The following is a 14,645-nucleotide window of genomic DNA, read 5'->3' on the forward strand; positions in this document are numbered from 1 at the left end:
ACTGTCATGCACTAAATAACAGTTAAAAAAAAAAACAAACCAAACTAACAAAGTTAAATGGATTATTTTGAGGGAAGTTTAGTTACCATGGTTTTTTTCTAGAGTTATGGAATCATAGTATGGCTTATGTTGGAAAGGACCTTAGAGGTCATCTACTCCAGCCTCCCCACCATGGATAGGGATGCCTCTCAACCCGATTTGTCTGCTCAAGGCCTCATCTAGCCTGGCCATGAACACCCCTAGGGGGCATGCATCCACAACCTTCCTGGGCAGCCTCTTCCAGAGTCTCAACACCCTTGTACTGAAGAGCTTCTTCTTAACCCTGCCCTCCCTGAACTTCAAACCATTTTCTCATGAAAAGTCCTTCTCCAGCCTTCTTGTAGAATCTCTTCAGGTATTGGAAGGCAACTATTAAGGTTCCGCCCAGTCTTCTCCTCTGTATGCTGAACAATCTCAGCTCCCTCAGCCTATCCTCACAGCAGGGGTGCTCCAGCCCTTAGGTCATCCTTGTGGCTCTCCTCTGGACTCACCCCAACAGCTCTGTGTCCTCCTTATGCTGGAGACACCAGATATGGGCACAGTATTCAAGGTGGGGTCTCACAAGAGCAGAGCAAAGGGGCAGAATCATCTCTCTTGACCTGTTGTCCACACTTCTCTTGATGCAGCCCAGGACACATCTGCCTTCTGGGCTACATGAGGGCACTGCCTGCCCATGTTGAGTTTTTTGCCAATCAGCGCTCTCAAATCTCTTTCTTCAGAGCTACTCTCAACCCGCTCCACATCCAGCCTGGATTTGTGCCTGGGATTGGCCTGACCCAGATGCAGAACCTTGTATCTGGGAATGGAATTTAGTCTATAACATTTGGGTTTTTGCCTAGTCTATAATGTTTGTTTTGTTGCCATTTCATTTGGCACTTGAACCTTTCCATACTAACCAACCACCTCTGATGGAGATCCCAGGAGCAGAACGAACGAAGAGCAGCGGTTCTCTATTCTGGTCCATACGAAGAGCTATGGTTTCCAGCAAAGGCCATATGTCCATCAGACTTCTTAAGACACATTCTTGTCATTGATGTAGCCTTGCAAACACCAAAGCATCATGCAGCAGGAGCTTGCACAGGTAAGATAGTCTTAAATCTCAACAGATTTGATTGCTTTGAGCTTTTTGCTGATGGAAAGCTGGTTGATTAACACATTGACCCGGTGTTGTAGAACATCATGTTTAATGAGTATGGCCTAAATTGAGAAGAGAAAGGGTTTGTTTAGTTGTCTCCAAGTAGGATGCCTCTTGGGTGAAGGTTCTGGGGTCAGATTTGAAGAAGTGTATTGAGTTCAGAAGAGTTACACAGGAATAAAGCCAAGGTTGCTGGGGACTTGGCTTCAATATGAAGCCTTCCTTACTGTTCTTGCAAACACTGGTGGCAATTTCTGTGCTTTTATGCCTCTGTAAAACACAGACACCCACGCACAGATGTCTAGTGACACAGCTCTTGAAGGCTTAAATACAAGCTTTCTGCAACCTCTTTTTCATTGTCTTTCAGCAAACCCGCAAATCCTCACTTCTTGTGTCTAGAAAAATGATAAGCTAGTGCAGTGCATTTGTACTATCATGACTGTTTGCTGTACAAGAGATGGAGCCATGTGGCAACCATACAAGAACAATAGATTCTTAGCACAAAATTATTAAACAAAGATTCTTAGAGTCCCTAATATAGGAGATGCTGATTTACAGATCCAAATATGCCCTGAGGTCTTGGAAAGCTTTATGTTTTGCTTCTCTGTTAGCTACTGAAGGGTCAATTGTGCTTGGAAATTTGCCAGAGTAGATATTTCAGAAAAAAATTACTTATGGTTAAAAGGTTTTGTTCTGATATGAATGAAGTAAATTGTGAATAAAACCACACAACCCTCTTTCATGCTGGAGGAACTCCACAAGGGGAGTTCTGGAGCTTGGAATAGCCATTGTGGGAAGCTGCCAGTGTGTGAAGCACTTGCTGATGGGTACTGTAGTGGCTTTGTAAAAAAAAAAAAAAAAAAAAATAAAGAAGACAACAGATGTTGAAAAGAACATCTTGGCTCTTAGACCCAAGAAAACAAAATAAACTAAATATTTAAACAAAAGAGGACCAGAATATGTTTGGTCCTGCTCAGATTCTCTCAAGAAGCTCTTCTCTTGCAGATGTTCCTAATATGCCTTACATGAAAGAATAAGAGAATAATCCAGCAGCAGTGTCAGCTCAAAAGGATACTTGAACTAGTTTGTGGCCAGGACAGTGGGGCTGTCGCAGACCAATGAGGTACAGGTTAAATATGCAAAGCATATTTTAATATACATAAGCATGTAGCTATGAGAGTTCAGGTCCTGCCCAACAGCTATTTGGATCTCTGGCAGGACAGGTTCCTGGAGGTGTTAAAAAATTGTGTAGACATAGTACTTCAGGACATGGTTTAATGGTTGTAGTGGTGTTCGGTCAAAGGTTGGACTTGATGATGATTCTATGATGCTGTGATTCTAGGTGCACTTCTGTTGCACTCCCATTGCAGGCTTCAGTAGGTCTGAGGTTCACATCTTCTTGTGGTTGCAGATGTCAGAGGCAGTTAAACTAATCTGTAGATGAATTGACTTGGAATCTGAAAGCTAAGTGGAATAATTTTAATGACACATAGTTGGAGGGGAAATAATATTGTAATTCCCCATCACACAGCCATGCTAAGTATTTACAGATGATGAGGAAAGCTTGCAAAAAGAAAATGACAAGTTCAGATCAAGTGGGGAGAAGCAAGATTTTTTTTTTTTCTGAATCGTGATTTCTGTCATCTCCAAAATGAGAATATGGTGCTCACATCATCTATGGGGAGATCTGGGAAGATCTCCTGCTCTCAATTTTAAAGTCATTTATTCTGTAGGGCAACACAGTACATGAGGAAAAGGCTGTTGGCTTTTTTTCTGCACTCCAAAGAAAATACTGGATCAGGTATCTTTAGTATGGCCCTTGAGCTGCATTGTTTGAAAAATAGAAGATGAAAATGATGATAGAGTAGTATCTGCCAGGGTCATCCTTTAAATGTACACAATACTCTTATGCAATGAAGTGTAATTCTGGACCCATAATTATCAAGCAGCACAGAATTATCTGGACTCTTCAAAGTGGATCCAGAAAAGGAGATTCACCGCAGTGTCCTGATGACAACTGCAATGAAGCAGCAGTGATAAAACTCCTTTAATTGTAGCAGCAATGGAACCCATTTTGCCAGGCTACTCTTCTGTTCTTTCCAGCTGCAGGCTGAGGGCAGATGTAGCTATAATGGTTTTAATATGTCACATCTTTTCCTTCATTGTGGGCCTGGGAAAGGTAATAATTTGGGTGTTCAAGTTTTCCAAAAGCCCTGTTGATTTTTCATGGTGTATTTTAACATACTTCAGAGCACATTAATCTCCCTTTGTGGTCACTCTTGTGCTCATGCACATGTCAGTTATTTGCAGCTTGAAGAGGAGTGGTTTTCTTTAAGTGTATCTTGCAGTCACCCAGCCTGTCCACCAGTGTGCACAGGCACTGGCATGCCCTTGAGTAGAGGACACGCTCCTATTGTCAGTTTTAAAATCTGATGTTTTTTCCCTGTGTGTAGGTAATAATCAGAGACTTTCAGAGACTACAAATAAACACTTTGAAGTCCTAGATATTTCTTTCAAACAAAGATAGCACAGCCCCTATAAGAAATAAAAAGCACAGAGGCTGCAGGGTCAGCTGGTCAAATGCAGTTAAGTGCAGTCTTTGAAATCTGTGGTCTCACAGTGGTGTTAAAATGTTGGTGAATGGAACCTGCCAAAAAAGGTGTTCCCATGGTCATACTACACAGATGCTGCTTTTTTGTGAATGTGGCAGCAACACCGATTCAAGGGTTAGGTGGAAACCAGCAGGGCAAGCTGCTGTCTCCTTTATTGTAATAATGCACATCCACATGTATCGAATCCAAAGCTGTGCTAGTTCTGTAGAATTTAATCTGAGCTCAGAGGAAAGTGGTCATTCTCATTATATTCATATATTGTTGTTTTCAAAAGTACCAAAGGAGATATTGTTAAAAGCAGTCAAACCAGGTAATTAGTGACAGAACAAGAGGGAGTGGCCTCAAACTATGACTGGGTAGGTTTAGACTGGCCATTAGGAATCTTTTTTTCACAGAAAGTGATTAGGCATTGGAATGTGCTGCCCAGGGAGGTGGTTGTCTCACCAACCCTGGATGTGTTCAAAGGTTTTCTGGATGTGGTGCTTGGGGACATGGTTTAGGGGTAAACTTTGTAGAGTAGGGCTCTCATTTGGACTTGGTGATCCTGAGGGTCTTTTTCAACCTGGATGAATGTTTCCGTTTCTGTTTCTAAAATCCTCCAGAAAAGTCACAAACCAGACACAAACCAAACAAACCGAACCAAAACATCAACAACAAAACCCTCAATGCATTTTCAACCTTCAAAAAGATTGTGCTTGCTTCCAGACAGGTTGGTCTTGACATCTTCTTTACACTGCTTTATTTAAGTCTGTGGGAACTTTTTTTGATCTTCTCTAGAAACAGGAGATAAACTCCACAGCAAATACATTTAGGAGTAAATCTTGCTTGAACAGAAATAGGAGTTATTTCTTCATCTTGGCACCCATTGTAGGGAATTGGGCTGGATGGCTGAGGATTTTGTGTAGCATCGCTGCAGTTAAAGGCAGATGATATTATCTTGTCAATAAAAGAAGGAGTCAAGGGAGTTAAGGAGGGAAGAGGAAATGTTGTACCCCTTTCTCTTGGGCCATGTGCGCTGTTGTTGGCAGAAGCTTCAGGTTCCCTTTAACTTTTCCTGTTATCAGCAGCACATGTGTGCCTGCAAAGCCAGTCGGGGATGTCTGTAAATAGGAGGGGTATGCAATTTCTCTTTATTCTAAAGTACAGCTCTTTTGCAGCAATAGAAAGAGAGAGAGACTCTTTTTGGCATTCTTAAATCACTACCAGTCCATCTTTTTGCTTTGCTCTGCAGGGTTTGCAGGCTGCTGGTGTCTGTGTGTCTATGCAGTGCTGCCAGTGGCTCGCAGGGTGTTTGGCCTGTCTGTGTGTGTTTAGTAATTCAAGGCTTTATTTATTTTGTGCTTCTGCTGGATTAGGAATATGATGGATTCTTACATTTGTCTGGCTTTCAACTTGCAGCTGCTGCTGCATGTAGAAACTGATGGGGATTCCTTCTCCCTTCAGTTGTTTCAACAGCATTAAAAAGGCATAAACAAGCAGTGATTGAGGAGAAGGCCAGAGATTCCACAGCGCAGCAAGGAGAGTACAGCCAGAAAACCAGCTCAGTGCATTCTTCCTTGCAGGAAGGCACAATGCCAGTTGCCTCCCCAGTGCCAGAACAACTTTACTGAGGAAATGGGTGTGAGTTAAAGACTCTCTGAGGCTTCACTGCTTCATTCCTGTGCCAAGCGTACCTCAACTGTGATGGAGAATCAGTGAGCGCTAGTGACTGGTGGGCTGCGCTCCTCCTGTGGTCCTGGTGCAGCTGGTGGGATTGGGAAATAGATGCTAGACTGGAACAGTGTTACCTCCAGTTCCCTAGGCCTTGGGAGATAGCTGGTGGAAGGGGAAGTATCTTGTCAGGATACTTCCCCTTCGGTTTGAGTTGGAAGCGACCTTTCAAGGTCAGCTAGTCCAACCGCCCCACAGTGAGCAGGGACATCTTCAACTAGAGCAGGTTGCTCAGAGCCCCAGCCAACCTGACCTGGAATGGTTCTGGGGATGGGGAATCTACCACATCTCCAGGCAATGGGGCAGTGTCTCACCACCTTCAGTGTAAAACATTTCTGCCTTGTATCTAGTCTGAATCTCCCCTCTTTTAGTTTAAAACCATCATCTCTTGTCCTGTCCCAACAGGCCCTGCTAAAAAGTCTGTCCCCCATCTTGCTTATAGGCCCCTTTACATACTGAGAGCCACTTGGAAGGCCTCCCAAAGCGTTCTCTTCTCCAGGCTGAACAACCCCAACTCTCTCAGCCTTTCTTATAGGAGAGGTATTCCTCTTGGATAGCTTTCGTGGTCTCCTCTGGACCTGCTCCAAGTCCATGTCCTTCTTGTGCTGAAAGCCCCAGAGATGGACATAATACTCCAGGTGAGGTCTCACCTGAGCATAGCAGAGGGACAGAATCCCCTCCCTTGACCTGCTGGCCACAGAATGTGGATACCCATTGGGTGCTGGTCTTTGGTGATTGCTGTGAAATGAGAAATGAGGGGAAGATTTTATTTGGAAGAGTGAAAAAAAAATAATTATGCCAATGCTGGTACAGCACTGTGGTCTGAAGTGGTGGGAAAGGCATCAAGGCTTAAAATATTTTGCTAGAATGTACATAAAAAGTGTTCTTGTTTCTAAAAAAACTCAAATGATATTTCTTCCAAAAAAATTCTTTTTCCACTATATAATGAAATAACATAACTGTCTGCAGTGTTGTTATTGTCTGCAAGAAAAACACCTTTTCAGAATTCTAATGTGTTCCCATTTTTGCTTTCAGTATTTCTCTTTCTGTGAAAGCTTCCTGATTCAAGTTTCTTCATCAAGGATTTCTTGTATTTCAATTACAGATCATTCTAATCAGCTTTTTAATTACAGCTAGAGCAGGCTATTTCCAGCACTCCTGACTGTTAGAAACCAAGTCCCTGTGGAAAAAAATAAGAAAACCAGAGGTGATTAGCTTTAAACAAAGAACAAGGCAGTGTCACCTTTCTGTTACAAGCCACAGAACGGCAACACAACTTCATTAACATTTTTCAAGTCATCTGAGATCTCATGCTGTGAATTTCGTTTTTTGTGGCAGATTCGGAAGTATCCATAGTGACCCTCCACCTACAGAGTACTGAGAGAGACCCTTGACTGAGGAGATTGCTACTGTCATTGTCTGCCTGAAATATGATGGAAAGAGCCAGGGCTTGAACACAGCTCCTGGAGTCCAGCAGGAATCACAAGATGGGAGTCCCTTGTGAGTAACAGAAACAAATTGGGCTATGGATGCTCTTCTGTGGAATATGTGGCCAGAGATCCTTCCAGGAAACACAGCCAAGCATGTTTTTGAGCTCTCGGTTAAATGCACGTATTTGGCTCATATTCAAGGTTAGCTAAATAAAATGTGGTGAAGTGTTTTTGTCTCTAGATCATCATTGATGTGTAAGGTCTTACATCCAGTGGAACTTAGGGGACGAAGTCATTATCATTGTCTAAGCCTTAAAAGTATGTGCTATGCCCTAAAGGTAAAAATACTCTGATTTGAAACCTTTGTGCAGCACATTTACAAAAGTAGGCACAAAAGAGTTGATTCTACTTTTTTTTTCTCTTTAAGTCAAATATCAGCAGCAGTCTTTTTATCATTGTGTCTTATCATTCTGTTTAACAAAGCTCTTTGACAGGTGTTTCTGTTCAGTGCTATAAACTCTTTAACATCAAAAGATGGTTGTTCACTACTGATACAGTATTTTTTTCTTGTATATTTAAATGCAAAGCTGTTGCATGTACAATGGGCTGTTACAACATGGAACAGCAGACTGTGACCATCCTTCTTCAGATGGAATAGACTGCTCTGTGTCAAGGACATTGCCAGTTTATATTTAATCCCTATCCAATGCACAGATGACCTTCAGAAGCACTTTCTCTGCTACAGGATTCGTGTACAAGTATTAAGGTAAGGAACTAAGCAAATACATACTTGTATTCAACCTGGGTTTCTACTTTCATAATCTGTGCAGTCCTTACGTATATATTGGCTGCAGACCTTCAGGATTCATTCTTAAACTCAGCCCCAAACTCTGGCCATTGGCCCTCTGGCAACTTCAAACCATTTCTCTACATAAATGAGGGTGTTCTAGAGTAGAGCAAGAAACAGCCAGAGGTTTCTGTTTGTGAGAAGCTCTAGCTCCTGCAGAATGAGAAGCTCAGTTTGGATTGCCTGTATCCCAGATGACTGCACTCACTATTAAAACTTGCTTTAATCAGACAGCACCAGGAACCTCATCACCTTCACTTGTCTTGCGGTTGTGGCCTTCTCTGGTTTGTCACTGAGTGTGCAAGCTGAATTTCCAAGAAAACTTGATCATGTAAAATGCAGAAATTAACGAACAGTTATGTGTAAGGACTTTTTCAGGAAATGTTAAAGTTTTCAAGGCTTTGACTTATCTGTATTTGTCTTCTGTTAAAGTCACATAAACCAGTCTCTTGAGCTTTCTACAAGTTAGCAGCATCAGAAGACATTTCCATTTAGAAAGGGGGGAGATTTCCTGAGGGGAAGAAAACCTTTTAACTGTTGTTAGGAAGTGCGGTTGCAAAGATCTTTACAATGTAATCTTGCACATTTTTATTTTGAGTAGTGAAAGGGCTGAGTTTGGTTTAGAAAGCAATTCTGTATGGCATTTGTCTCAAATGAAGCGTGAACTCCATGATGAATCTGAATTCTTAATTCAGGCACTATGCTTTAAATTTGATTAGCAATATCCAGCTATGCAATGGTAGAAGATAATTCTGATTTTAAACAGGGAGCTGTCAGCTCTGGGCTTCTGGTCAGGCTCTCACTATGATTCAGAGAGGCTCTTGATAAAGAGAATGCTTGCAGCATATAAGGGTGAAGTGACAGGGAAAAACTTTTGGTTTGTTCATTGATTAGTATTTATAGGAGCAGCCATGCAGGAACAGACCTTGCTCAGGCTTTTCTGGGAGATTTGAGAAAAATTGTGTTTTCCATAAGGTTGCTGTGACCAGAACTCTTTGCTTCTGTGCTTAAATGCATTTTGTGTGTTATTGCTCTTCCAATGTAAGCAAGAATTACACTGCTGTTCCTGAACTCTCTAATTCTTGCTTCTGGCCTGGTGGTGTGGCTCTACCCTGGCAGCAGCCCTCAGTAGGCACATGCCTGCAGCTGTGGCATGTGTTGGCACATCCCCCTGCTCCCCACTTGCCGAGTCAAGCATGGGTTTGAAGGCAAACTGTTGCCCCAAACAATATGACATGATGCAGAGCTTTGCAGTTAGTTTCAGTGTGTCCTTTCTCTAAAGGTTAATAATGACACTCAGTGACTAGAGAGCCCACACTGTCATCCAACACAGGTACAAAGAAGCTTACTCATGTGCACTAGGGTTTTAATTTGAATTGTATTCCTTTAATGCTTTTACTTGATCTCCACTGTGCAGCAGACCAGCCTCCAGGCCCGGTGTTAACAATGGGAATTGTCCACATTTGTTATGTGTTTTGTCCAATAGTTGAAAGTGAATTTTGTATTTATTTCCTTTGCACGTTTTTAAAATGTGCTAACTATAAAAAGGTAAAGCTTTGGATTAGAACTTTTGCTTCTATGGTGACTGGACCCTGCAACATAGACGACTAGTAGAGTACTTGGAATATTTTCAAAGGATGTAATCTTGATATTGCTCTGTAGTCTTCGGATTTTTAAACAGGGTAATAACCCCTTTACTTACTCCAGTGAGAACTTAATCACTCTCACATTTTCATTGTCCTCAAAAAGTAGATGTAGAGGGAAAAGTAGCTTTATTAATTAATTTATTTTTATTTTTTCCAGAGCTGCCAGATCACTGATGTTCTCCATCATTCTGGGTCCTGAGCACAACTTTTATCCATCCCCTGGACAAGCTGCATCACAACAATGTCACTGGTTAAACCGCTCAATCCATGTTTCAACATTTCCACGTGGACACTGAGATATTGGTATTACAATACACACTAATGTGATTCCTGCAAATCAGAAGTGTATTAAAAATAATTGAACTAGGCAGTCAGTCATCGCTTCTTGCAGTTTAACTCCTAGCTCAACACAATAGAAATTCAGTTTTCAGCTAAGGTGAGATTTCCACCTGTATTTCTGTCTCCTTGGTTACAGTACCTCTCATGTGGAAATCAGGTTGTAGGATGATGGCAACTCTGACTAGAGCAAGGCCTTTAATAGCAACAGCAAATAAATTACCAAGTGTTAGTTTTGGGGGGTTTTTTCCACCCTCAGTTTGAAGATTTCCATGCTGACTTGTGACACAAAACAAAAAAGCAATGTGCTCCTTTGTAACCCCAACCTCTGAAATGAGGGAATTCAGGCTAAGTGCAGTATTGGACTGCTTTTCCTGGTTATGAGCTAGCTAATGGCAAAGAACCACATCTGTCTGTAAGCTTATAATCATGATTTTTTTGCTTCTTGTAGTTCTTATCCATGCAGAAGCTGTTTTGTTCTGTAAGTCTCTTTGGTTGAGAGCTGGTTGAACACCATGCTGGGAGGAATTGATGGAATGAAGAAGATAGATACATGTCACTTTGTCTCGTCTCTGCTGCCACATCACAAAGGAAAAGAAAATCTAGCTTCTTAATGTAAGTAAGCATTAATAAGTTGTTATTGAAAGTCAGATTCTGGAGACAAGAAATAGCAACATAAAACCTTTGCGTAAGTAGTTTTAAGTGCAGCCATTTTATATTACTATGCAATACTCCACTGTATTAAATATTAAGACTGAAAAACTGAGTAATTGTTAGTAACTAATGGGTTAATATTTAATTAACACAAAGTCAGGATGTGTGAAAAGCTAATTTAGATCATCGTTGTTTTTGTAATACAGCACAAGAGATCTGAATATATGTAGTAACAGTTTATTGATCACAAACCTAATACTTCTTTCAGCAACTAAAATGCATGATGAGTCATATGACCAAAGGGAAAATAAGCACAACCAAAAAACAACTTCACATTTTTTCCACTTCATTCCTAGTGTAAGCAATAAATACAATGGTATAGCTTCTATTAATCTTATTTACATAGTACAATACTTGAACATTGCCTGGTTTCCAGCCCAAATGCTTCATGACATGACAAGGAGTTCATGTTGCAGCATTTCTACAGCCAAATACTGTAGCACATCATCACCATGAAAAAAGACATTGCAAAAATGCACCCCAAAAACCCAAACCACAAATAAACAAGGGAGGGAACCCTGCCATGGAGTGTTTCAGTAACTGAAGACAGTAGCATTAAAAAGAGATATTCCCTCTCGTGGTATTACAGAGACCAAGTACAGGACAAGTATTTCTGTAGCCCCTGCAGGTTGATAGAATAAATCCTCACTAAATGACAAACCAGTAAAGAACAGATAATAACAGGCAACTGTTTGCATGTTCAAAGGACTCTCACTGCCCCACCAAAACAGAATTTACCTCCATCTTAGAGAATACAGATAAGGACTAGCCCATTCTTTGAAGTAGAAAATATACTGTGACAAACGACCATAAGGATTTGATTTTAAATTATTCTGTCAGAAAAGCATTTTAAGAAGCTGATCCTTCTCTTGGGTGAGTAGGAACTAAGAAAAGTGAGGTAGCAAGACAGAAGAGGGAGTTTGTTTTGCATGCAAGACAGGAATAACCTCATGAGGAGGGGCTCCTATGCCATGTAACCCTCCACAGCCACAAACGTTCCCTGCACATCCAGCTGGATGTGCTTCCTTTCCAAAGCACTTGTGCCTAGAAGTATGGTGACTTCTGTGGAAAAACAATTTTCCTTCCTAAATTATCATCACAAGTTTCTCTAACAGCAGACAGGAAGCAACTAGCAACCAGTATTTTGCATTAAATGATAAAATTTTATAGGCTGTTAACTCTGAACTGTGTCTGTGAGAAGACAGCTTAATGCACATCTAATATTGTGTCACACTCTAAATCATCACATTTTAATGATGACAACCCACAAGGTACCACTGAAGTAACCATCTGATAATAAGGGACTTCAAAGCACCTCTAACTGGACAGGGATGGGTCTGCGCTTTGAGTCTGAGCTGGTACCCATTGATTTAAAAAAATGGAACTTAAGACAGATCTATGCCAGTTGATGATCTGGTCCCCCAGGTGTAAAGCTGCTCCACCAGTGCTGGGATTACCTGTACCACTCACATTTTCAGAACATTGCACAGGTTTTAAGCAGCACTATGTAGACCAGCAAGCAGAGTTGGAACTTCCCTCCTAACCATGCTGTAGCCAATACTATTACTATATTCCTGCAATTTAAGAGACCATGACATTTGACAGATTTCACACTACCTGAATTACAGAATCCAACTGGTTTTCAGATCATTCCTGCCCATTAACCAGCCAGCCTTGCAGAAGAACAGAGATCCCGAGTTGTGCATCCTAGCTGAGAGTGTAGATTATGAAACTAAATCATTAATAAACACTATCTAAATTCAAACTCCAGACATAAGAACTTGAAATAAGTACAGAAAGGTACAAGTGGTGTGAACTTACTTACCACCATCCTCCTCATGTTTTCCTTCTAAGTACAAAGATTTAAAACAAGTACAAAGCATTTAAAACCTTATGAAGTCACAAACCAATAAAAACTGTGACAGCAAATTAACTCAAAGCTCATAAAGCTTGCAGAAAGGCTACTGACAAAGGTGTTTAAATGTTAAAATCCAGTTGTTCATGTAAAAATGCAACGACCTAAAACTGAAGTGGTCTCAGAATTGTCTTTTGACTAACTTGCATGCACCAGAAGCACATTAATTAGCATCAGAGCCTATCAACTCCAGCATCTACTTGTCTTCTACTTTTTTTCCCCATTTAGAGCAGACTTATCTGCAAAACAAACTAACTTTTATGATTTTTAGTAAGATTTTTCTAAACTCACCTCATATCATCATGCCTTCATTCTTGAGCATTTCTGTCATTCCACTTGAAAATGTTTTCTCAAGACCTTCCTGACAGCCTCCTCATTGTCAGCAAGACCTTTTATTCACCAGCAGGACCAAAGAAACAACTTTTATAAAGTACTGTTCTATGCTGAGTAACTGAGATAGAGATTCAGAATCAAGGACTCCAAAATAATACTAAAATTCTCAATTGAGAAAGTTTTGAACCTTTATCATATAAATTCTATACTGTATTTTGCACATGGTGACAAGTAGTAGCATCAGTTTGCTCCATTAGTCTGAATCTGACAGACTGGTTTTGAAGGTAGTACATCATTCACACTGCATTCAGTCCTGCATCCTTGTCTCAGGCAAAAAACATTACCAAATTAATCAAACCTTTGCCCCAAGGATGAAGAAATAAATTATCAAGCATAGGGCTAGGGAAATGCTTAAAAATAAAACAAAACAACATGGTTACAACAAATTCTGTACATGATCTTTTCCCAGCTGAATAAATTCCTTTTAAGCAGACAGCTAAATTCCATCAGCTGCAGTTATGAGATAGTGTCCGGAAAGATTTACTGTTACCCAGGTTACTACTTTTCCTTCCAGTAGTAAGACCTCTCCCATCTTGTCTGTGGTAGAGCCAGTGAGAAACTTCCCCAAGCCTCAAAAGGAGACACTCATATAAAATATAAATAAAGTTGCTTAAAGGCTGCTGTAAAGTATTACACTGTGGTATGGAGCTGAGGAGCATCACCATTGCACTGGTGTCTCTATGCTTGGTTCCAAATAGTGCATAAAACAAACTGGGCAGATCAAAACCCTCTGTCTGCTATCTCAAACTGCCTGTTGGACTCTTTCAGCAGTGAAATGCTGGGCACAAAATTAACCTGGACAATCTATTGTTATTATTGCACCTACCTGAACTACTTTGTTCTGTTTTAGGTTGAATTAAGACAATACAGTGTGGTATTTACACTCTATGGGCAAACGAAGTGGCTTCGACACAACAGTCATACAAACTGCCAAGAAAATAAGAAATCCTTCAAAGAAAGCATGAAATCCTTCAAAGTAAGAAAGAAATCCTTCAAAATAAGTAAGAAATCCTTCATTGATTCCCTTTGTACAAAAAATTGCCAACTTTGTCTACACAGTAGAAACTGAAGAGGCAAAGTTTGTATCCCTATATAAATGCACATACATATGTAGATATATATGTACAGATGTCCATACTATAGAGATGCACAGAAACAAACATATGTATATATGCAGATATATACATACATGTGAGGAAGGAGTTGGTTTAGTTTGCATCATTCAGGAGAACAAATATCCCAAGTTAGGGAAAATCTTCTGGCGGTGAAGTCATTCACTCAAACTTGGGGTTCAGGGGGCCAAGCCTGGCGAGTGTACTGAGCCCTGGGTGGTCAACCATACAGCTTCTCGGTTTTTAGCACAACACTCTCCATGTCGGGGTAGCCCTTCCCATTTAAATGTTCGCTGGTGCAGTCGTGGTTGTAGCTGTAGCCTTGGACATCGCTGATTGTCGACACGGTGTAGGAAGCGGTGCGGATGGCATCCGAGTGGCTGAAGCTGTGCTCAAACTGGATTTTGTACTGATTCCAGTGTCTTCTCAGAACAGCTTGGACCTGTGCCAGAGAACACAAAGAAGTGCACATAAACCACCTGGGAGGATCCTTCTTTGATGGGGGAGTGACATGGCACATGATAAAAGTGGCTAAGTTCATTAGGAAGCAAGGCTCAATAATCCTGGAAAATGGGGGCACCCACATGTGATCTGTCACACAAGGGTGTTCTGAAAGCTTTACAATTTAAGGAGGTACTGCTATTCTTTGGCCAGTTTGGTACAACTCTAGTGTACTAGCTGCTCAAGAAAAGCAGGGTTTACGCAGCAGCAGCGGAATTTTCTGCGTTCTCTGCTGTGGTCTGAAGTCATGAGTAG

General features: G+C 41.0%; 1 protein-coding gene across 1 annotated transcript in view; it reads right to left on the reverse strand.

The window, feature by feature from the left end:
* Positions 1 to 10,693: 10,693 nt before the first annotated feature.
* CALCRL (calcitonin receptor like receptor) overlaps positions 10,694 to 14,645 on the reverse strand; it is a 65,643-nt gene continuing 61,691 nt past the window's right edge. Inside the window, exon 13 of the mRNA XM_054381506.1 lies at positions 10,694 to 14,331. Coding sequence (XP_054237481.1) covers positions 14,110 to 14,331 — 222 coding nt within the window. The 3' untranslated portion in view covers positions 10,694 to 14,109. The remainder of the gene's footprint in view (positions 14,332 to 14,645) is intronic.

The sequence above is a fragment of the Indicator indicator genome, chromosome 5 (genome assembly GCF_027791375.1).
Source record: "Indicator indicator isolate 239-I01 chromosome 5, UM_Iind_1.1, whole genome shotgun sequence".
Classification (NCBI taxonomy): domain Eukaryota; kingdom Metazoa; phylum Chordata; class Aves; order Piciformes; family Indicatoridae; genus Indicator; species Indicator indicator.